Source organism: Parus major, chromosome 13 (genome assembly GCF_001522545.3).
Source record: "Parus major isolate Abel chromosome 13, Parus_major1.1, whole genome shotgun sequence".
Taxonomy (NCBI): domain Eukaryota; kingdom Metazoa; phylum Chordata; class Aves; order Passeriformes; family Paridae; genus Parus; species Parus major.
Genome location: NC_031782.1, coordinates 10,872,309 through 10,896,368, shown reverse-complemented (window position 1 = coordinate 10,896,368; position 24,060 = coordinate 10,872,309). Strand labels below are relative to the sequence as shown.

The 24,060-nt window shown below is 40.8% G+C and overlaps 2 protein-coding genes across 7 annotated transcripts; one reads left to right on the top strand and one right to left on the bottom strand.

Moving 5' to 3' along the window:
- Positions 1 to 401: 401 nt before the first annotated feature.
- PTTG1 (PTTG1 regulator of sister chromatid separation, securin) lies at positions 402 to 4,734 on the bottom strand. 3 transcript variants are annotated; one of them, XM_015642274.3, is made up of 6 exons: positions 4,608 to 4,731; positions 3,735 to 3,836; positions 3,271 to 3,449; positions 2,413 to 2,491; positions 1,515 to 1,664; positions 402 to 554 (listed from the first exon to the last, which is right to left on the bottom strand). In XM_015642274.3, the coding sequence occupies exons 2-6, from the start codon at positions 3,814 to 3,816 to the stop codon at positions 475 to 477; spliced, it is 570 nt and encodes a 189-aa protein (XP_015497760.1). In that variant the 5' UTR covers positions 3,817 to 3,836; positions 4,608 to 4,731; the 3' UTR covers positions 402 to 474. The 3 variants fall into 3 exon arrangements, with proteins under 3 accessions (XP_015497760.1, XP_033373646.1, XP_033373647.1); XM_033517755.1 differs by lacking the exon at positions 402 to 554 and adding an exon at positions 581 to 1,118 and having other exon boundaries at positions 4,608 to 4,734; XM_033517756.1 differs by lacking the exon at positions 402 to 554 and adding an exon at positions 581 to 1,118 and having other exon boundaries at positions 3,735 to 3,832; positions 4,608 to 4,728.
- Positions 4,735 to 4,956: 222 nt separating this feature from the next.
- Positions 4,957 to 16,188, top strand: SLU7 (SLU7 homolog, splicing factor). 4 transcript variants are annotated; one of them, XM_015642228.3, is made up of 16 exons: positions 4,957 to 5,067; positions 5,654 to 5,846; positions 6,473 to 6,626; positions 6,889 to 6,969; positions 7,545 to 7,709; positions 7,851 to 7,916; positions 9,280 to 9,327; positions 9,791 to 9,922; positions 10,196 to 10,293; positions 11,669 to 11,736; positions 11,931 to 12,070; positions 12,833 to 12,994; positions 13,439 to 13,543; positions 13,728 to 13,802; positions 14,034 to 14,138; positions 15,106 to 16,188. In XM_015642228.3, the coding sequence occupies exons 2-16, from the start codon at positions 5,683 to 5,685 to the stop codon at positions 15,283 to 15,285; spliced, it is 1,743 nt and encodes a 580-aa protein (XP_015497714.1). In that variant the 5' UTR covers positions 4,957 to 5,067; positions 5,654 to 5,682; the 3' UTR covers positions 15,286 to 16,188. The 4 variants fall into 4 exon arrangements, with proteins under 4 accessions (XP_015497714.1, XP_015497716.1, XP_033373564.1 ...); XM_015642229.3 differs by lacking the exon at positions 4,957 to 5,067 and adding an exon at positions 5,120 to 5,262; XM_015642230.3 differs by lacking the exon at positions 9,280 to 9,327.
- The last annotated feature ends 7,872 nt before the right edge of the window (positions 16,189 to 24,060 follow it).

Here is a 24,060-nt window from a genome sequence, read left to right as displayed (position 1 = left end):
ATTAAAGCAGTTGAGGTAATTGATTTTTTTTTTTTAGTCACCTACCTGAAACAATACAAAACTCCCAACGCTCCTACATCAGCACTTCATGGGCTGACACCAAGGAGGCTTGCAGCTCTGAGGCCACAAGTTTACATTTTCCAAAGAGAAGACAGTGAGTGCCTTGTTACTGGGAACTCTTAAAAGTCACCAAGAGCAAGAAATTCCATCCACAGCTGGAGTCTCATCACAGCTTTGTCCTAGAAGGTCTCAGGAATGTGCATTTCCCTTTAATCTTAGTCAGAGGAGTTGAAACGTAAATGAGATGAGGAAAATAAAAGCTGGTCAGATAACCACCTCCTCAAAGCTCTGTTTTACTACCTACATCTTGGGCTCACTGAGAAAGGACAAATACAATAGTCTACAGGTTAAACTAGCCTTTATTGAAATAGAGCTATATGAAATTCAACATCAGAAGAAACTTCAGAACACACATTAAACATCATAATTTGGAGCTGGCATGTGAATGATCTCATCCAGGGTAGCAAGGAAGTCAGCAGTTGATTGTAGCAAGTCTGGAAGTTAGAAATAAATCAAATCAATTTCTCAAACTCAGAATGCACACTAACATAAGCTAGCTCCCAGCAGCTCAGCATAACCCTGTTGAATAAGCAAGGGAAATACTGCTTCATTGTATAAGCCAATGCCACCTAACTGATCAGTTTGCAATGCATCACAAAAGATTGCTCAGTGTACTACTTTCCACTGGGTAGAGTTAATTTTCTTCACAGTTGCTGGTATGGGCAGTGTTTTGGATTTGTGCTGGAAGCAGTGTTGATAGTTCAGGGATGGTTTAGTTGTGTGAGCACTGCTCAGCAATAGAGTCAAGGCCTTTTCTGCTCCTCACCCCATCAGCAAAGAGGAGGCTGGGAGTGCTCAAACATCTGGAAGGGAGCACAGCCAGAAGAGCTGACCCCAAGGGGCCCAGGGGATATCCCAGACCATATGGTGCCATGCTCAGGAGATAAAGCTGGGGGAAGAAGAAAGGAGGGACATTTGGAGCTGACACTTGCCTTCCCAAGCCACCATTGCATGTGATGGAGCCCTGCTGCTGTGAGGATGCTGAACACACCTACCTGCTGATGGGAACTAAATTAATTCATTGTCTTACTTTTCTTAAATGCATTGCTTTTGCTTTAGTTATCAAAACTGCTTTCATCCCAAAGCATGAGTTTTTTCATAGTTTCTCTTCTGATTTCTTCCCCATCCCACAGCAGGGGAGCAAGTAAGCAGTTATATGGTGCTTGGTTGCAGCTGGGTTAAGTCTAAGTCAGCAACACCACTCAGACAATTGCCTGAACTGGCAGTGTTGGCCAGGTACACTGAGCTTAACTGCACAGAAGCAGTTTGATACTGGTGCACTGCTCTGGCAATTTAGACAGCAACAGCAATTCTCTGCTGTAGCCAACTGGCTTTTTGCTCTAATCACTGATAAGCATTGTGTCTACTGAAAATTATCCAAAGTTTCCACTTACTGGATTCCCATGAAATCTCTTCAATTTTCACAGGTGAAGGAACCATGTTCACACATTTGTCATATGTCCTTTCAAATACCATCAGGGGAACACCACACAGGTTGATATTGCTTAGTTTGTGTTCTTCAGGAAGGTCAAAACTCTCAAAGTCTGTTTAAGAAAGACTGTAAGTGTGCAGTAGCCTAGGAAGCTGCAAACTCTTCTAGACTAAATGAAATGTTCTAAAACAACACAGTCTCCTCTTACAGGGTATTTATTTGCAGTTACACATTTTAGTTGTCCATGAAATCTCATACACCAATCCTAGACTGCCTAATAGAACTGATAATGTAAAGCAGTTACTAACTTCAGCAAGCAAAGCATGTATGTTTCATCAACACCACAGTCTTTGGCACAGTAGTTTTCACACACATCCACATGAAGAGGAAAGCTTTAAGGACACACTTTGAAGGACTGAGATAGAATATCTAAAATGGGCCGGCCTAAGAACAGCTTTAGAAGTTTCATCTTCAACTCTTATATCCTACAGCAATCAGGAATCTCTTTGGTTACAAATCACCTTGGCACATGCTCTTCTGTATTCCTTTGAATATTTGTCAACTGGTCACTATTTAATGAACTAAGAAGCTAATACATGGTGATTTGGAACTTGTTTCCTGTCACTACAACAAGAGACTCAGAAAAACACATCTGAGGCACAGCCATTACTGTTAGAAATACCATGTCATTCCTGTTTAAGTATTTCAGAAGCAGCAAGCACCCTTATGTTTCAAAAAATACTCAGGAGAAATATAATGCTGGCTTGTGTGCCACAGTAGCTTGGGCAAATTCTTAGAACAATGCCACCACACATGAAAGCCTTACTGTTAATTTTAATAATAATATCAATAGTTCTTACCTTGAGGATCCAAAGGAAACATATTTTCTATTTCTGGCCAATCTTCTTCAGCCACTGTACGGCAGCTTTCTAATCCAGTCTTTTTGTTAGTCATAAAAAGAGGAAGTAACATTAATTGAGCTGCTGAAGAATATTTGTAGTAGCTTTCTTGTGCTGTTCAGGTCTACAGACAAGCATACCTGTCATACCCTTAGTCAGGTCTAAATTCTAATGCCTTCAACACACAAATGAGATGAAGATGGGCAAGTGTTTCAGCTGAGTTTATGAAGTGCAGGACAGTATGTGGTGGCAAGAGATGAGTGCACTAGAACAATTAACTCTTGCTAGATATGGATATGACAAACTCAGGCTATTTTCTCTAGAACCAGCTATATAGGTGCCCTGCTTTTAAGTAGGATACAGTCATTTTTCTTCCTAGGAAGTCTTATGAACCCATGTTTTGGATACATAATGAAAATAGCATTGATATACACAGCTCTTTCAGCTATTGCCAAGCAGTATTTACACAGTCCAGGCCTCCTCTGCTTCTCACAATCCCACCAGCGAGGAGGCTGGGGGTGCACAGCCAAGACAGCTGATCCCAGCTGCCCAGAGGGACATACATGACATCTCAGCACAGAAAATTAGTGGGAAAGCAGGGCTACCACTGCTCTGGGACTAGCAAGGCATTAGTCAACTGGTGGCAAGGAATTGGTTTTGTTTTTCTTTCTCACATTCACCCTTCCACTTCTCTCCCCCATACCACCAAGGAGGGAGTAAGGGAGCACCTGTGTGGGGCTTAATTATGACACAGTTAAGCACAACAGCAGGCAAATGATGGATTTCCACTCCTCCCCAGCATAAGTGTGTTGTACTTACTTTGTTCACAGTGCAAGGCTGATTTTTCTGTTTTATCCTATCCATCTTGCTCATGACTCGTTCACTTTTATTTACATTTCCAAGAGCCTTTCTGACAGAATGAGATGTGACTGGAGAAGTACTGATAACTTTTTTAGGAAGTGGAGTGTTAACTTGTGTTCTTTCAGCTAAGACTTTTGCTGGAATGAGGGAAGAAAAAAGGGAACATCAACCCTAAAGCTTGGATAATTGCACATACTGGAAAACTAGCTGTCATGGAAATAACCATCTATAACTCATAAGCCACACTTACAACAAAAGCACAGGGCTATTTTCAATTTTATACTAACTGATGAGCTTGGAAGAATTGGTTGAGTAAGTGGATTTATGAATAGAAAACTATTACCATTAAAAGCAGTGAATAACAAAATGTGATTTATGCCCTTCACTTGATCCCTTACTGGCTCAGGGCAGTAAATACGCACAAGATCCTGAAGAGAGCTTCAGCTGACTCTTAGGAGCACCAAGTTCACCATTCTCCTGATCAACAAAGATCAGAGTTGCCATCTTCAGATTGACGAGACTATCTTGTAGAGTCAATAGAGGAAAAAAGGAAAACACTTATTGTCATTTATCTCATCACAACACACTTTTAAAGCAAGCTCCATTAAAAACAGAGCTATCACATAGTGGTCTCTCAAAGGGAACAAACCCCTACTTCCCACCATTAAACAGAGCTCAGCTAAAGACCTTCAGGTTTGAAGGCATTATTAGTGCTCCTGCATTGTGCTCAGCACTGCCATAACACAACAACAGCTCATTAAAGAGCTCTGCAGGAAAACTCAGAATCACAGTTCGTGAGGCTAGAAAAGACCTCTAAATAATCGAGTCAGACTTAAACACTCCCATGCCAACCACACCATAGCACTGAGTGCCACATTCAATTTTTCCTTAAACACCTCCAGGAACAGTGACCCCACCAGCCCCCTAGATAACCCGTTCTAATGTCTAACCACCCCTTCTGTCAGAAACTGTTCCTAATGGCCAACTTAAACCCCCACCCCAGCACAGCTTGATGCCATTTCTTTGTATCCTGATGCTTGTTGCCTGAGAGAAAACATCGATCTCCACATGGCAGCAACCTCCTTTCACCGGAGCGAGCGATCAGGCCTTTCCCAAACCTCCTCTTCTCCAGGGTAAGCGAGCCCCCAAACCCACCCAGCAGCAATTCCCCACCACACCTGCGTTCCAAACCCCTTCCCGGCTCTACTGCCTTCCTCTAGCAGAAACATCTTTTCTTTTATACAGCTTGTGCACAAAGCAAGATTCGCAGACCCTACCCCGAACCCTCAGCTCACCTCAGAGATCAATAACCCAGGAAAGGCTGGAGCGGCTGAGCCCAAACCACTGCAAAACACAGCAGAACGCACCCAGAGCCAACGGCGCCACCTTTTAAACCGCCCCGGAGCCGCCCATAGGTTGCTTCGACTGACGCGCGGCAATCGATTGGCTGACGGCTCCCCACGTGCGGCAGCCGATTGGCTGAAAGCTCCGCTCGCGCGCCGCCGCACGCGGGCTCCGGGCCGGGGTGGGCACGGGGAGGCGGCTCCGCCCCGGGGAGGCGGCTCCGCCCCGGGGAGGCGGCTCCGCCCCGGGGAGGCGGCTCCGCCCCGGGGAGGCGGCTCCGCCCCGGGGAGGCGGCTCCGCCCCGGGGAGGCGGCTCCGCCCCGGGGAGGCGGCTCCGCCCCGGGGAGGCGGCTCCGCCCCGGAAGTGAGCGTGGCCGCGGGGCATTGTGGGGTGGTGCTGCGGCCTCTCAGGTAAGCAGGGCTGGGGGAACGGGGAACGGGGCGGGATTCGGGACCCGGCACCAGAGAGGGCGGCTGAGTTAGGCTCTGGGTCATTGCTGGCGTCCCCCGGCCGGAGCTGCGCCCGGGCCTGGCGCTGCTTCCCCACGCTCGTAATCTCGTGTCTCTTCCGGGGTACGCGCAGACAGGTCTTACTTTGGCAATAAGGTAATTTTGGTTTTTTGGCAGTGGAGCTTATTTTTCAGGACAGAGGTATATTATATTATGCATGTATATATGTATAATTATGTGTTATATATATAATGCGTATGTCTTGGTTCTAGAAGACAGGTGTCTGCTAGGGAGAGCAGGAGCCTCCCTTGGGATGAAAGAATGTCGAGCACCCCTAAGCACCGGTAGTTAGGTTGTCCCAGCACATAATGGGTAAAAATTCCACGGGCAGGCCAGAACACAAAACAAAAAAAAAAAAAAAGAAGGACACCTAACCCTCAACAGCATAGTAGGGAGTTAGTTCATTTCCCTGAATGATATAAAATCACGTGGAAGAGCTGTAATGTTAGAGTGTATTGATCTGTAAGATATTTATTTTATCTTCCAGGTTTTCTTCTGCTAAGGAAAAAAGCCCAAATGGCCTCAGGTGCGGTATCGAACGCTCCTCCTGCAGGAGGGGCAAATGATGTGAGCCTGGAGGAACCAAAGAAGATGACAAGGGAAGATTGGAGGAAAAAAAAAGAATTAGAAGAACAGAGAAAACTAGGAAATGCACCTGCTGAAGTGGATGAAGAAGGAAAGTATGTGTTACTAAAGCTGTGGTTATTCTGAAGCTGTTGAGGAAAAATGTCTTTTCCTGTTGTGGTTATAGAGCAATCATGAGGGTAACACACATGATTTTAGTGTGAGTTAGTGTAGAAGTAAATAGTTGAATTTTGTCTTTTAATATTCTGGTCATCAGATATTTTCTAAAAACATGTTGGTTCAATGTTTATCTTGTGTCAGCTACCGACAGTTCTGCTAAAAAGTCCAATCCATGAAACTAATAACATGTGGTGTTTTAAAAGTGAGAAAAACACAGTACGGAGGTCTTTTACTGTGTACCTCATCTGTTGCCCCTTTCTCTTGCTTTTACTGAGCTTGTTGCTTCTGAGAAATGTTGCTACTTTTTTGTTCAGTAACTTTACAACAGAATAAGGCACTTGATTTGGAGTGAGGAGTTTAAGTGAATTAGGTGACAGCAAAAATCTCAAAGTCTGTGTTTATCAAACTGAGAATTTATTTTGAAGTGCATTGTACCAACTTCATTATTTATTATCACACCTAAAGCTATCACTTGAACTTTAATGTGAAGGTTGTTTTTTAGACTAAGTTGCTTTGGGTTTTCCCCCTGTGCCATGTATTCATTGCACAACATCTTTTACAGAGATATCAACCCTCATATTCCTCAGTACATCTCTTCAGTACCATGGTACATAGATCCTTCTAAAAGACCTACACTAAAGCATCAGAGACCTCAGCCAGAGAAACAGAAACAGTATAACTCCTCTGGAGATTGGTACAAACGAGGAGTTCAGGAGGTATGCAGAATGTTTTTCTCATGAAACAAGAATTTGGGTTGATTACATGAGGATATTTCTGGTTCTATGGTTTTGAAGGGGGGGGCAGGATTTTTTATTCAGTAGGCAAATCTCAGTGTCTGGTGACAGTCAAAACACGTGTTTGGCCTTTGGGAAGGGCAAGCATACTTGAGTGATGTTGAAAATATGAACTTGTTATTTGGAGCACTTCTGTGGATGTGGCAGAGTGTCCCCAAATGCTGCCCATTGTGTTTCCTCTCAGCATGCTGTGGCCACAAGGTACCGCAAAGGAGCCTGTGAGAACTGCGGGGCACTGACACACAAAAAGAAAGACTGCATGGAGGTAAATTTCACTTTTGTCCATGTTTTAATGACTTTGAATGCCATGGGCATTTTAATCTTTGTGACAAATAGCTGGCTATAGATGAAATACTGGGTTTGGAAAACCTATTTTGAAAAATGTTACAAGTAGTGAGAGATGGCCTAGAAATTTCTAAGGGAATTATTATGTAGGCAAAGTGGGAAAGTGTTACAGTTCAGTGTGTTATCCATCAATTCTGTTTGTAATAAGATCTGACATAATAGGTGAAAATGTTATTTTCTTGTTAATTACATTAGCTCAAGTGCTGTTGTGTCTGTCTTTCTGCTTCATCTCAGGTAGAAGCTGCCCCTAGAAACTGTTTTAATTGCTTTCTTAATTGTAGAAAATATAAACAAGAATATATGGAGTATGAAGTCAGTTGTACTACATAAAAAGTATTGTTTACTACTAAATGCAGAACTACTTGAATTTACTTATAATCCACAGGCTTACAGTGCTGAATTTAACTTGCTTTAGAGCAGCTCAATTGATAATACTTTTAAAGTGATATGCAAGTGAGCAATCTAATGGACTGATCTATCATTTTTTCCTTTCAGAGACCCAGGAAAGTTGGAGCAAAATACACAGGCATGAATATTGCCCCAGATGAGCACGTGCAGCCTCAGCTGATGTTCGATTACGATGGGAAGCGAGACCGGTGGAACGGTTATAACCCAGAGGAGCACATGAAAATTGTTGAGGAATATTCCAAGGTTGATTTGGTATGTGGTGTTGTGATTTACTGGGGAGAGAGTTAGTGTTTGGTGTGGCTGGGCTGGGAGGAGGGTCACTTGTAATGTGCTCTGTTGATATTAGATCTGCTGCTAAAAAGAAATACTTAAACAAATGCATGTACTGCACAGGCCAAGCGTACACTGAAAGCCCAGAAGCTTCAGGAGGAGTTGGCATCAGGGAAGCTAGAGCAAGTGGTAAGTAAACTTATTTAATCTGTTTTTGCTTAGGCTGAATAAATATAAAACAGATTATTTCTGTTTTCTAACTGTTTTACTCTCTATACAGGGTCTGCTATTGGGTTTTATTACCTTCAGTAATTTAAAGGTTTTTCTAGCACCAGCATGTTATGTGTCTCACTCAAAAACTTGAAGCATCTTCTGTCAAATGAGAATTGCTTTGTGTTCCCCTTATGAGCAGAAATTCTGTGTGATTGTTATTGTTGCTGAAATTAATGACATGGAGTTTTAGGCCAGAAGAGCTTGTTTTCCATGTAGTAATTTTTTCATATTCTGAAATGCTTTTCTCATATTTAAATATTGGTACAGTCTGACTAGTGAGGTGATGACTTGTGCATTGATTTAGTAATGTTTAAAATTAATTGGAATAGGAAGGTGTTTTCTTAAGAAGAAGCAAATTGATTTAAGATAAAGCCACTGTGCAGTGACTTACAAAATGGGGAAAACATAGAGACTGCTGCTGGTCAGAAGGAAGTTCTTTAAAGCCTCTTTGCAAAGGCTGTGCTGTCTCCTCATGGGTTATCACTAGATGGCACAGTGAGCTCGATCTGCCATCCAGCCCAAACTACAGAGCTTTGACCCTCCCCAATAGAAGAGATTCATTCCCTTTTCATGCCTGTTTTATGAAGCAAACACCATTGGCTTCTGTATACTTTCTGCTTATAAAATGGAACTGTAAGAAGAAAAGTGTGTTTGAAAGCTAAGAGCTGTCTCTGAGGGAAGGGACTTAGACTGATTTGCATAGTCACTGCTGGCCAGTTGCTGGTCTGTGTTCCAGGGCTCACCGCTGTTCCCATCTTTACTGCTGCAAGTATTTTTCTGTTAAAGACTAAGCAGGTGGAAAAAATAAAATCTGGCTGTGTTTGTCAAACTTAAATTCTGCTTTCTGTTTCATGCTTAGTATTCCTGTAAATCCTGATGAAATTCTTGAATACATGTCTCCTTAATTATTTTTTAAGCTTTCAGAGTTGAAACTTGGTTATATTTACATGGTATTAAATGTTGTAGTCTAAATCCTCAGTGTTCAAAGGCATAACAAGCTCTAAATAACAGCAAAAGTTTTAGAATTTGCTGTTCTTGCAAACAATTGGAAATTTTGTTGGGCATACAGTGAAAAGTTCTCCAACATTGTCTGTCACAAAGACAGCTAAGAGCATTTCCCTGGAGTGTTGTGTAGCAGTATTTCTGCATTTGGGGCCACTGGTAAATTGTATTTTGTATCCAGCATGAAGCTCTGCTTTGATTGTCCTTTGTATCCCTGTCATCTTGCCTTTTTCCACTACCTTGTCTTCTCTGCTGATGTGCTCTTTGTTTGCTGCAGAACTCCCCAAGACACCCGTGGGGAGAAGAGGAGTCAAATTCACAGACAGTAAGATGATTATCCACTGCATCACACCATGGGCAAAGAAAGACAGTGTAGCAAGGGTAGCACTAGGATTTGAGTGTTGTATCCATGCCTACCTCTTATTTTGGGCAGAGGTTGCTGGATTTCATAAAGAGACTTTTTGTTTTAATTCCTATGTGTTCTCAAACCTTAGAGATGTAAGCACATAGCTAGATTTTACTTGTGGTATATTTTGACCAAAATAACTGTTCTTAATATCATCATAGTTATGTTTTGATAACTATTTCCATAGAAGGAAGTGAAAATTCTTTAGCTGCTGAAATGTTGAATGTTAGATTAGCCTGAGAGCACACTTAAGCCCAGGTAAGCTGTGCCACCTTGTAACTACAGGGATTGCAGAATTTTAAGGAAACTACTAAAATCAGATTCTTGTATATGTCTCCAGAGTGAAGGACCCTTTGGTTAGAAATTTTCCATTTTTCCTCAGGAAAGAGATCATAACAGTGAAGATGAAGATGAAGACAAATATGCAGATGACATTGATATGCCTGGGCAGAACTTCGACTCTAAAAGACGCATCACAGTCCGAAATTTACGTATTCGGGAAGATATTGCTAAAGTGAGTAAAGAATTCTGTACAGATGTTCCTCTGTATTCTTGGGAGTTAATTTCAGCAAATTACATGTTCAGTTATCAGTGATTTTGTTTATGGGTCATGGGGTTTGGAAGTTAAGGTCTATTCTCAGTTCTGTTCCATGTTATGACTTCATCAAGGTCCTCCTTTTGCACAGATAGAACTTTTTAAAACATCTAAACTGGACAACGCAGGAGTAACCTCTGTTCTTTAAAAATCATAAACATTAAGTATCTTTTATGTTTCTTTTTTCCCTAGTACTTGAGGAATCTAGATCCAAACTCTGCTTACTATGATCCCAAAACAAGAGCAATGAGGGAGAACCCTTATGCCAACACAGGCAAAAATCCAGATGAGTAAGTTAAAATGAGGTCATGCTTGTATATCCAACAAAATTCTTAAAAATTATACTAATAGTTTTATTTTTGTTACCTGTATGTTCTTTAGCCAATGAATCTCTAGTCAGTTACATATACACATATAAGTAAACCTGAAAAAAACTGTTAATTTAGGAATACATTTTGATTTAGTATATAAAAGTAGTATTTTTGTAAAACTGACTGATCCTTAATCTTCAGGGATATGTGGACCACGGTGTAGTGTAATTATCTGTTCAAGGGCTAGGACACTGCTGCATCTAGAGGTGATGCCTGTAAGCAGTAATAGTATTTATGTAAAGTATTTCAGTAACCATATCATAAGCTTTATCCCTTGTTTCTTGGTTCTGGAGATGGTGTTGTGTGTATGTGGTACATAAGAAAATATTTGAATTAGGAGTAAGATCTCCTCCTGTATTAATGGATTCTGCATAGAAAAGGTGTGAAAGTTTTGGCATTGTCTAGATAGTTTAATTAAAGCTGCCATAGGCTGGTTTTGGTTGCACAGTTAGCTGTCTCCCTTAAACCCCAAGTCAGACACTTGACATGTGTTGTCACAGAGCAGATAGGCTGTGAGTAAAACATGTATTCAGAGTACAGCAGTGGGATTCACTTGCTGCCTAAAATAGAATGGCAGTACCTGAATGATAGCAAATAATGGTCTTTCCACCTCTCCTTGCCCCCAGTTAGGCTAATGCCAGTCAATTCTTTTTTTAGATGGAGATGCTTTTGCTTCTCTCTCAAGTCATAATTTGACCTTTTGAATCCAAGTTTCTGCCATAGCTTTGCAGACAGTAAATTTTTCAGAGTGGCTTTGGGAAGATGAAAGAGTAGGGAATTGGATTGCTAGCATTATTTGATCATCAGTGTTTGTTTGATGTACTGACTGTGCTTCTTTCAAGGGCTGTACACAAGTGTCTCAGCTTTACTAAGAGCAGTAAAGCTGTCCCAAGCTTTCTTTAACTCTGCCAAATAAGCTGTGTCTGGATTGAAGAGTCAGAAATCCAGAAGTGAGAATCACTGTGCTGGAATATCACAGACTGTTTATGCATATTTATTGTGTAACTAGGTCCAAGTTTAACTTCTAGTGCTTTGCATCTCAGGCAGGACTTCAGGTCTGTGTCATGTGTCCCTGTGAACACAGACATCATGGTTTTTGAGTGCCTGCCTAGTGCTTTCATGGCTTTACAAGGAGCACAGGTTTTTGTTTTATATATCAAGTTGAATGCACCTTCATCTCCCTCTGTTCTTGACTCTTAGTGCACAAGAGAATTTTTACTTGCCTGTTGCACTTCTGTTTGTATTTAAGAGGAACTCACATTACAAATGCTGAGAATTGTGTTCTTTTCTGCAGAGTTGGTTATGCAGGTGACAACTTTGTTCGCTACACAGGCGATACCATTTCAATGGCACAGACTCAGTGTAAGTGGGGTTTGGGTTTGGGGTTTTTTGAAGGAAATGGACTTAAAATGCTTAATGATGTTGTTTTCTTGCAAAAGAAATAAATTTTTGTAGATTGAGGCCTTCTATCAAATTGCTTCAGAATTAAAAAATGTAATTTGAATGTGTATGTCACTTTTAGAGTAAGTATTGAAAGGAACCTTTTGTGTACACAGTGTTTGCCTGGGAGGCTTATGACAAAGGCTCTGAAGTTCATCTTCAAGCAGACCCTACAAAATTAGAGCTCCTTTACAAATCTTTCAAAGTGAAAAAAGAAGATTTCAAGGCACAGCAGAAAGAAAGCATCCTAGAGAAGGTAATAGGCATTTGGGTCTATTTAATAGGAATTCTGTTGAATTTGAAGTGTGGGTCTTGGGGAACAAGTAAGATTACTAATTCTATGTGAGGGCATCAGCTGTCCTCAGCAGCTTAGACTTAAAATATTTTTGTATTTATACACACTATCTCATCAATTGATGAATTTTATTATTTAGTATAGGGACCTTTGAAGGTCTGCTGGTATTTATGTTGTTGGGAGCTCTTCCCTTAACTGTCAGAATTTCTCCACTGAAGAAATCTGAATTTCTTTCTGACTCAAATTTTGGGTACAGTCTTCCAGATAAATACTTATTTTATATTTTGCAACTTGTTTCTTGGACAAATGAAAATGAACTAAATAATCTATTTAGATTCTAGCTATGTCAAGTTTGGAGAGGGACAGGAAGTATTGCTCTGGTTATACCCAAGCTGTTTGTCTTGGTTTCTGAAGTTTTTCTGCTTTGAATGAGGAGCATCACTGTTCTCCAAACATAAAACAAAAACAAACAAAAAAACACAACAAAAAACAACACACACACACCAAAACCCCCACAAAACTAAACACCAAAAGATACCACAGTGGCTGTAAGAGATGATGTATTTCTGTCTTAACTCTTCAGTAAAGATTAACCTGTCTCTGTCCACTTTTGTGCCTTCTTAACAAGGTACCAAAGGTGCTGTTTTTGAAATGTTTGCTTAACTATATAAAAGGTGTGCTTTTTTCCAAAGCTATTAAATGTCATTTCTATTTGCATTTTAGTATGGAGGACAAGAACATTTAGATGCCCCCCCAGCTGAGCTGCTGTTAGCTCAAACAGAAGATTATGTGGAGTATTCTAGGCATGGAACAGTCATCAAAGGACAGGAGAAAGCTATTGCTTGTTCTAAGTATGAAGAGGATGTGAAGATCAACAATCATACAGTAAGTCCTAGGTTGTGTTAAAATTTTCAAAAATTAAATGCCATCACATTGGAGGTATATTAGGATGCAGTACAATATAATTAATAGAGCAAATAATATTAATAGAGCAAAATTTCTCCTGTTTCATGTGACACTTTCCCTTTTCTGCTAAGGAGAAACTTCAGATAGTCACAGTTGTGATGTGAATTTGAAGAGGTGCCATGGCAATCTTAAACTAAAGGGGAAGTTATTCTGTTCACCTTCCACTTGGAATATAAGTCTACCATGTCCTGTTGTGGTTCTCTTTTTTGATAGTGTACCTGTAAGGCTCATGTAAAATAGCAAAAGAATTTCTCTTAGCTTCCTTTTGGACTGTTTGAATAATTTACTTACCAGTTTATCAGCTCAGGAGTAAATTTTAGCCTGCCTTTTACAGGAGTAACTGTGTGGTGTGTTCTCTTGCAGTGCATTTGGGGTTCATACTGGAAAGAAGGCAAGTGGGGTTACAAGTGCTGTCACTCCTTTGTCAAGTACTCCTACTGTACAGGAGAGGCTGGGAAAGAAATTGCTGTGAGTATTCTCTTATCTGTTCATGTGGAAAGAGCTAAAAAGCATTCGTATTCCTTAGTTAAGGTTTAAACAGGTTTGCTTTTTGGGCAAGGTTGACTTTTTAGCGATTTGTGGGATTTTTTCTTTGTCCTTCCCATTTCAGATGTGGTCAGTAACAGGGTATCCTTGCTCTTGTCTGTTATAGAATACAGAGGCAAGTTTAATGGAGGAGCAGCCTGAGGAGGAAGAACACATGACAAAACCCAAAACGCTGATGGAGGTAGGATGTTTCCCTTTCTCAGTAAGACAGATACTTTTCAACATCTTAGCTACAAAATTCTGTACAGTCATAATAAGTCTGGAAATTACTAGACTACATTATTAGTACATTAATATCTCCATTGAAAACTAGGCTCTTAAATAGCATTAATAGAAGTTAGGATTTAGTGGTTTGAGCATTATTAATGTTGGCAAGTTGAATCTTAACAGTAACTTGTTTCCCACCTTACAGATCCACCAAGAAAAACTGAAAGAGAAGAAAAAGAAGAAGCACAAGAAGAGCTCAAATTCTGACAGTGAGGGTGAAGAGAAAAAGAAGCAAGAAAAACTAAAAAAGGTGCTCTATAATCTTCAGTGGCTTTGTGGAAAAAGGAACATGACATATTTTACAGCGTCAGTTTTATGGAGCCTATAATGTAGTTCTTGGTGATACCATGGAGTAATTTGATGCTAATTTTGATCTAAATCAAATTTAAAATGTTATTAGATGTTCTAAAGTCCATTCCCTATTCCTCAGGCAAACCTTCAATAAATATTTAATTTAGAAAGACTTAATTTAGATGACTTAGAACATTTCATGTCTAAGCATGTATTACACTTTATGGTGGGTTTAGGCAAAACCAGCACACACCTGTAGGTCTATAAAAGACATTGCAGAACACAATGATTTGTGTATTGAAGAGAGATGGAGAGATCAAAGGCAGTGTCAGATCTTAACTTAGCACTTTGTATCCCAGGCTTGGCCCAGCCTCACAGTTGATGTAATAAATCCATGCCCGAGCCATCCATTGCTGAGCAGTGGTGTGTTCCCGTGGGCACAGCAGCCTGCCTTGGGCTACTCTGAGAGGAAGCCTATTAAAACCATGTTTAATTAAAGCAGGGTACAAATGCAAACTTCTTTTCCAGTAGCAACAGTACTAGTTGGAGGAATGAGATAGCACAAAGCATTTAAAAATTAAAACCTTCAGCATAGTAACAAAAAATAACAATTCATTTGTACTTGCTAGATCACAATTATATTTTACGTAAATCCTGTGAGTTTCTTACTTGGTTTTGACATTTGGAAAGAGATTATAGTGTCTTGTTTACTAAATAGCATTTTACCATCATTTTATGTTAAACACTAAAAAACTGAGCATTAAGTGAAATAGGCTGTGGGTGGGCTAGACTTGTGTGCATTGCTTATCCCACCCTTGGCTTGCTCCTTGTCCATCATACAGAAATCTAACACAAACCTTCATTGTTGGGGGTTTTTTGTTTAACTTTCATTGCAGAATTTTTGATTCCCTTTGCTCTCATTTCAGGCTCTAAATGCTGAAGAGGCTCGACTTCTCCACATCAAAGAAATCATGCAGTTAGATGAGAGGAAGAGACCATACAACAGCCAGTATGAAGCTAGGGAGCCAACAGAAGAGGAGATGGAGGCCTACAGAATGAAAAGACAGAGACCTGATGACCCCATGGCCTCTTTCCTTGGGCAGTAGTCACAGGGGGATACTCATGTATTATTCCAGTGCATGAGGCTTTTCCCACAGTTGTTTACAACTCTCTAGACACTTGATTCCTTTGCACATGTCTAAAATGGCAGAAATGGAAGAAACCTTTCTGTGCTCTGAAGAAACTCGTGAAAGCTTCTTTGAGCAGACATGAGCAGTCTAGTACTTACTGGAGTTTTGTAAATGTGTGTGTGTGTATACAAATACAGGCACATATATGCACACACATATATATAACATATGTACAGATAAAATACATACACCTACTCTGTAAATTCTTGAAGGAGAGAGATCTGACTGAAATCCTAGGTTTATCTGGCCATCTAATAAATATATATATATTTGGCCAGCTATGCATAAAGTTGTGATACAGTAAAACTGACTAGTCAGAAGAAATGGTCAGCAGGTGTCAATGTAGAACAAAACTTATTGACAAACATTGACACAAGTACTACTAGAGCTTCTTGTAAAGCTTGTCTCATGGCTTTTAAAGAATACATAGTTTCTTGATCACTTTGCTGTAAGTACTTTGGAAATGTAAAAATTTATTGTTTTGTTCTGATTAAATCAATATAAAGATCTTAAGTGCTGTCTAGCCTTTTAAATGAAATGGTTAGGAGAAGCTGACTGTAGAGTTTTTAAATTCCAATTGTTTCTTAAGATGTATTTCCACAGAATTTTCAACTGTAAAGATCCGAGTTCTTGGGTTTCCTTTTGATAACAGTATCCTGTTACAGGGTGTGATACCAAGTGTCACACTGTAATCCTGTGTGAGAACATGAAGTAGCATATGCTTTGGTTTGGCAATATTAGTCCTTAAGCTGGGAGTTTTCCCTTTCTAACTAATTAAAAGTTGAAGAACTGGGTAATAAACTGTACAGCTTGACTTTAGAGTTGGAAGGCTTGGACATTACTTCTGTTGAGGTTTAAACTATCTTTCCAAGGAAAAACTGCTCTTTTCCACAAATAATTACATACAGAAAACATACCTGTAAGTGCTCTGTGTGTGATTTCACAGGCACTTTGAGGACTGGACGTTCTGATTTGGCACTTGTAGCTAATGATGGCAATTCTGCACTGGTCTGCAATGTAGTTCTGTATTAATATGATATGTGATATTCTCATTGGTGATCAACATTTTTAGTAAAAAAATTTGAGTCAAAATTTTACTGTGTGTCAGATCCTCTGCCAGACAGTAAAGGCAAACTGTCTGAATTAGCTGATTGGAACTATGAGGTGCTCTTCTCAGGGCTGTAGCACCTGAGGTTGTGCCAGCACATCCTGCAACTGCTGTTGGCTTGGTCAGTGCCAGGTTCAGTTTGAGGGAAGAGAAGAAGGGTCCCTTGAGCTATTTGTATACCTTCCTCAAAGCTGCAGTTTAGTCTAAAAAAATGTTAAGTCTGAAAAACTTAATTCTTTATAAAGGAGCTAATTCAGAAATAATACAGGAAACACAAAGGAAATTTCAAGACTAATTTTGTAAGCTGTGGAGTGACTGCATGGAAACTTAAATGCATCAAGTCTCTACTGAATTTATGTGAAGTGATTGTTCAGGGATTAAAATTCAGTCTTAAATTTAGAATACTTAGATTTCACCAATGAGTCAAGCACTTGGGCAGTAGTTGATCCTTGCCAGATCTTTAGTCTGAACTGTAAAGGAAGAGAGCTCCTTTAAGGGGTTGTCAGGTTATTTATTTTAACCTTGAGAGGACAGTGTGTTATACTGAGACTTGTTCTTAAATAGCTGCAACACTTATCTGATGATTTTTAAAAAAAAACTCATTCATACATTTCCAGTTAGAATACTTCAGTCAGATGGATAAACATTTCTCAGAATAAATAGTAGGAAATGTGAAGCAATGCTGATACACTCAGAACCTTTCAGGAATAAACAGACTGACCTGGTTTTCATCATGAATAAGAAATGGCACTTCTCCTCTGGGAGTTCATTCTTGGTGCAGCATTTCATGCATGTGTCATGGCCTGCTGGTGCTGTGGGAGCCATGACATCCCCAGAGAAGCATCCTTAGCAGGACATGGGTACACAGGCACTCCCTGATCTCAGCTCTGAGCCCTGAGAAGGGCTGCTCAGTGACTGCAGCTCTTCAGGGAACGTCTGGGCAACACAGAAGGAGGGATGGGAGCCTGGTGTTCCACAAGGAACCTTTATTCTCAGTCCAGGGATGAGGAGAGCTCCAGCTGCCACAAAGGGGTCAGGGATGAAAGACTGGATAGTCAGAGGGAAATGGGTTTACATAGGAGCATTGGGATTAGTCAGCTGAGGGTTCAGGGGCAGCACTGAGCAACTCCAGCACTGCTAGGAGGCCTCAGCAGGAGTTAACCACCTAAAAATAGTGTCCCACTTTCAGGAGTGTTCTGCAGCCCTTGCCAAGTTACTGGCTGTTGGTTACACTCCCTCTCATGTACAGTTTAGTCATTCTTAAATGGTTTTGAATTGTGGGGGGGGTGTAATTTAGGGGGGGATTAGCACAAAAACAAAATCCTGTACTTTCAAGGTTTTTGTAGATAACCTGAAAAAGTGATTTCTGATATGATTTAGAGCAATTCTTGCTTGACTGATTCATTTGTCAAACTGAAGATGTGTGTGAAGGGACAATGCCAAAAAGCAGTTCCAGGCAGATCTTGGCTTGCAAGGTTCACATCTCTCATGCTTCTACTGGTGCAAAATTTTAATTTTCCAGTTCCAATCTTAGGAGAATTCCCTACAAACCCTTGACTGAAATGAGTTGGTTAACTGGAGATTCTTATCTTGCTCTGGAAGCAGTGTCTGTTCCCTGGAAAGCTCAGTTAATATTTCTGCCATGTGGTGTTTCTCAGCAAGGGCTGAACAGCCCCACGGATCCAATGGATGCAGAACCAGAGCCAAGCTTAGAAGCACATGGATGTGAGCAGCTCTGGGATGTCTCAGTCCCTCCCTGCACTTCCTTTGGCACCAGCTGCTCTCTTTTCCAACCCCCAGCAGATCCCAAACACCAGCACAGAGGAGACACCTCAATCCCATGCATGTCCATGGTAAGCAGCATGGTCTGTGGAATTTGATGGTATTTCAGAGGTATCTCAGGGCAGTTTTGGGAGGCTCAGAAGAACCTCTTCTAACACACCAATTGAATTTCAGTTTATTTGTGGTATGCTCTGGTCTCTTGGGCTTGAGAATCTGTGACCATAACCTGAAGTGACCCTGCCAATGGCCACAGAGCTCGCCTGGGGCACAGTTATCTAACATGGGAAATCTGCTCCTGTCAATAGAGCAGGGAACTGGAAATAATTACCTTGCTCCCTTTTGCCCTTAACTTACTGCATGAAAGTGGGTACACAGCTATGAAGCTCCAAACACTCCACTGAGGAGCTTTTCTCAGCTCTGTGAGAAGTGTTGAGTTCAAAGCACGTTTATAAATATAAATAAATAAATTTTTTAAAAAAATAATATATATATATATATATTTCAAGTAATTTTGCCTAAATGCTATAAAACAGAATGGTAAAACAAAAGGAAATTGCACATATTAAATAAAAAAAGAAATCTTTTCCAGGTTTGTAAGTCAATTGCCATCATTAGATGAGACTAATAGAATTTCACACGGTGTATCTAGGAAAATTGCTTCTTTTAATGTAGCTAAAATCAAATTTGAAAAGCAGAGATCAGGTGTAGTATCTTGTATATCCCCTCACAGGACCTTCAGAACTGACACCTTGTGTACTCCCTGTTTTCTGTTAATAACTTCTTGCAACTTTGCTGCATGAAAAGCATCTTGAAATTTGGTCCTGAGTTTTTTTCTATAGTGAAAACTCCTGCAGAAGTTTGAAAATTTCCGTTGTGCATGGCTTGCAGGATAAGGTTATTATTAGGAGGAATGTTTCATAGAAAAGAAAATACGTACTTCCTAAAATATTAAGTGTAAAATGGCTTTGATATCATTCTGTCATCCCAATGCCTTCTGAAGTTCAGGGAAATTCCAGAATTTAAATGATTAACTGGCATTTCCAGACTCCTGGCCAAACTAGCACCAGATCTGAATGTTCTGTTATTAATGAGACAGGTTTGCTTGGAGCCCTCTGAGACCCTTTTTAGTGTTTGATTACTAGAATAATATTGCTCTTCCTTGTGAAAATATGTGCTCAAGTTGCACTGGGAGACAGCCTGATTATTTTTTTTTTCAAAAGCTACACTGATAGAATCACAGGATGGTTTGGGTTGGAAGGGACCTTAAAGATACCTAACTTCACCCAGCCTGCCCTGAGCAGGGACACCTTCCACTAGACCAGGTTGCTCCCAGCTTTGTCCAGCCTTGAACACTTCTGGGAAGGAGGAGTCCATAACCAGAGTCCACATTCCAGAGACATATATCAGATCCTGCTGGGTCTACACATTTAAAAGCTCCACTGCAGAGAACAAAAGTGCACGAGAAAGAAATACCTGTTGTTAGTCATAATTCTAAATTAGTGTGTCCTCAAAACCCAGACCTTCATGTTCTGTATCTCTGTTGTTCCCTGGTAATTTTTGCCTTAAGTCCTCCTCCTCTGCTGGGACCATGGCAGAGCTGCCCTGCTCTGCATCTGGAACTTAATTGTGTGATTCTCCTTTTTCTTTGACATCTAAGGACCACATGACTCATTTAGCCTCCTGTCACAGAGCCCCCATTGTGCTGGAGTGTTGTGAGGGGAAGCAAGGAGTCAGCTGCTGGCTTGCTCTGTGGCTGGAGTGTCAGTCTGCCAGGATCCCCCCTTGGAAATGATTTTTCTAAGTGCAGAGGAGAGCAGCATATACATAATGACAAAAGCAGTCAGCAGCTGGCATTACTGCACTTCAGCTGGACCCTTGCCTCAGGGGAACCGTGATGTCCCTCTCTTCTTACTTCTCTGGCATTTTACAGTGTTTAAAGGAATGAACAAATCACCCTTCATATGGGAGCTGTTCATTTGTGCTGCTCTTTTAATACCTGTCTGCAAGTGTTACATTAACAAACACATTTGTTAATGTAGTGACAAGCTGTGTTTAAATTCTGGTTTTATAAATATCTGGAAAAATGAGAGTGTCCAGCTTCGCATGAATAACACATTCCCTGAGCAAAATGCCCTGATTCTTTTTTGAAGGCTCTCTTTTAAAAAAAAGAGTTTTGCCATTGATTTGTGTGGAATCATTATCAGACTCAATGCAGATTTCTGGTAAATCTCTGATGGTAGAGTGCTGGATACACATCTGTGTTCCAGGTACATGCCTCTGCAATGAGCTCAGGGGATCCCAGGTTGGAGGGACAGGCCCTGATGCTTTTTATCTTTCATGCCCACACTCCATCTCATATTGAAGGAAGCTCAGTAGCATTCTCCTCTCTCTTCTCTCTCCTTTCTCCTGACATTGACTCAAAATTCACCCAATTCCTCTGTTAGCTCAATTCCTCTTTCAGCTCAATAAACCATCAGGAAACTAAATAAAACCCCAATCAGCTTCTGCCAGATCAGCAAACTGACCCAGCTCAGCAGAGTTCAAATACTAGGGCTGCAACAAGGCTGGTGTGGTGCACAGGGGAGAGATGGGGTGAAGGCAATTTCTTCCCTTCCAGCAGCAACTCAGACTCATTTCCATTTAAATGGCTTGAGCAGATTCTGCTCTGAGGCCCAGGGATCACTGGTGATCTATAAGCCATATGAAATTAAGTTCAGCTGCTTTGAGAAAAAAATATTAAGCAGTGAAATTAATTAAAAGCACTTATCCAGACTGGTACAGCCCCTTGAATCAGAAAGTGAAAAGGTCCCAGTGCTGTGAAGTTCTCTGAAGATTTTCCTATGGGTTCAAAGATCCCAGATACTGCTAGTGTAGTACTTAAATGTGCTCACAACATGGTTTCAGATGGAAAAACAAAATTTGGTTGGCTAAATATTTGTTTACTTTTTTAATGAGGTTTCCAGATATTAATTGATTGTTCCCACCTAAAGATCTACCCTTATATATTTTACCAGGGACAAATCATGTAACCTTACTCAGCCAAAACTCCTAGTGAAGATTTACATGACTAAAAGAAGCCATGGCAATTTAAGGTAGTTTTTTGCAAGTGTGCTTTCCCCAGCACATAGTTGCTTCCTTCTTCTCCATGCTGCAGCCAAAAATCCTGTTCCTTGCAACTGCTTATAGTGCTGAGAATTGGAAAACCAGCCCTGGAAGAAGCATGAGGAGAGGAAACTCCCTCAAGTTGCTTTGGCTGCACAACATTTTGCATTAAACCAGGAACTGAAGGAACATGGGCACCTGTCTTTGATCCATGGAACATCAGCATGATTTAGTACAATAGTAGTGACTTTGTTAACCTTTGTTAACTTGTATTCTATAAACTATTTCAAATTAACTAGATAACAGCCAGTGTAAAAAAAAAAAGTTGGCTATGTATTGTTATAAGGTCATGCAGAAGGATTAACTCTTGTAGGAATGATTGGATTCTAGTGAAAAAATAATAAATAAGTGTCAGTAATGACACTGCCTTAGTCCTCAATGCTGTATCTGTGAAGAGTGGGGCTGATGAGATCTCTCAGGGATATTATTTTGTCCATTAGGCTGCTGTTACTTGGATGGTTTTGATGGCTAAACCCCAGGATTTTTATTTTTTCCTGATACCAGTGCTGCCACTGACCTAGTTCTGCAGTGAGTAACTGCACAGCCATCTGTATCCCAGCTGATGCCCAGGAATGAAAATAACCCTGGAAGGTAACAGCCCTCTGGCTGCAGGGAGGGTTTATGGGCAGCATTTGAACCCCTTTGGACTGCACTTTCCAATACCTGGTAAAAAAGGATGGGAAGGACAGCAGTGCTGGGGACAGCCAGGGGTTTGGGCAGCCCTGCCCACAGCTCCTCACTGGAATTTACTTTATCCTGCCTGATGGGGTTCATCCAGTAATGGTTTGATGTATTTGGGGCTCTCTGAGAGAAGAGTCAGTCACAGCCATTAGAAATTTTTTTAATGTTGAGTTTCTCTGCTGTCCCTGCTGCCTGTACAGGTTTCTGTGGTGTTGGCACTGTCCACTGGCAGTAGAGGGGCAGTGGCAGAATGTGGGGTGCCAGTGAGCAGGAAGGCATCACCCCTGCTTGTGTTGATCATTGATGTCTGCAGGTTTTATCCAGAACTGTAAATTCCTGCTTTGGGGAGCTGCACGTGAGTGCAGGACACAGCACAGTGCAGATTAGGCAGCAAACCTGTAAAGTAGAATTAAGATGCTTAAAAGTAGCATTAAGATGCAAACTTTGCCCTATAATCCTAATTATTGCCTTTCTACTCTCAAGCAGTTTTGTGCAGTGACCGTGGCAGTGCTCAAAAATGAAAGTCATGCCGATGGCAACCCTGATATGGTTACCAGGGGTGTCATGAGATTTTATCCATCTCTGAAAGCACCAGCTGTAAAAATTCAAGGCTTTCCCAAAAGTCTTAGCTTTCAGCTAAGAAATCCACCATGTATATCAATATTTCTGAGTGTGAAAAAAAGTTTGAAAACATGTCAATGTGCTCTAAAAGTTTAGGTACCAAAGGACAAGTAAAAAGAACATTAGTTCTGTTGCTTTTATAAAATCCCTTGTTTATTTCAACTCTTGGCAGAAATAATAAGCTCTGTTTATTATTGTTACCATAAATTTGTCAGTTGCAAACCTAAGCAACTTTGTGATTTGTAAATATCCTGAGAATACTTTGGTTACTTCCAAGTGGTGATGAATGGACGGTGGAGCATTCGTGGCTGGTACAGGGGTGAGGGTTTTGCCTTGGTTCTGTCATGTTCTCTGACACTAATGTGTTGTCATGTTTTTAATTACCAAGAGCAGCTGTAAATTCTCTCTTTGGGGGTGTCCCCATCACATCTCATTCACTCGTTATTAGTCATTAAACATCTTACCCTGTGATTGAATCCAAGGATAGAGAAAAGGGCAATTATTCAGCCCAGATCTACAGTACTTCATGGGAAGGCAATGGGAAGGTTTAATTACTAATTCTTGTGACACATGGATTTACTGTGACAGCTGGGGCCCTAAAGGAGCTCCCACCTGCTCTGTGTTAGCTCAGTGCTCCACGTGTGTGACTGCAGAGCCCTCCTGGAATCCAGCCTTGGAACAATTTGCCACTGTGAGATATACACTAGAGCTGCAGACCATATGAAACATTTAATAAATTCTTTACAATGCAACTCATAAGTGAGGAGGAGCATTTGGAACATGTGATTTTTAGCTGGGAATATTTTATGATTGATGAATGCTATTATCACACTCACAGTGCTGTGTATTAGTGCAAGTTACTGGTAAAATTTCCACTGGTTTAGAGCTCAGGTTTGGTGACACTGTGGTGACAGGGCTGTTTCCCTAAAGTTTTACCATTTTGTAGAGTTTCAGGTGATCTGCTGACACTCTGCACCACACAAAGGCCTTCAGCACCCTCAGGTTATGTGGGGATTGTGTTTGTTTTCAAGACTCCCACAGTTTTTAATGGGTTTATCCTGACAAGAGTGTGCTAAAAGAGTGTTGTTCATCCCCAATTAGCATGTAAGAGACACTTGGTTTAAGGACCTTTGAACTTGGATGGCTCTGGAGAAGTCTGGACACAGTTCTGATGTGCTGGAATGTCTTTAAAAATCTCCTTATATATATAAGGGCCAAACCTTACAAAGATCTGTGACAAATCCCAGAGCCAAACCAAACTCTCCACAGTGAATTGCTCTGCTACAGGGTTCAGCTGTTCAAGTCCTGGAAGAAGCAGGAGCTGGTGAATTAACTCT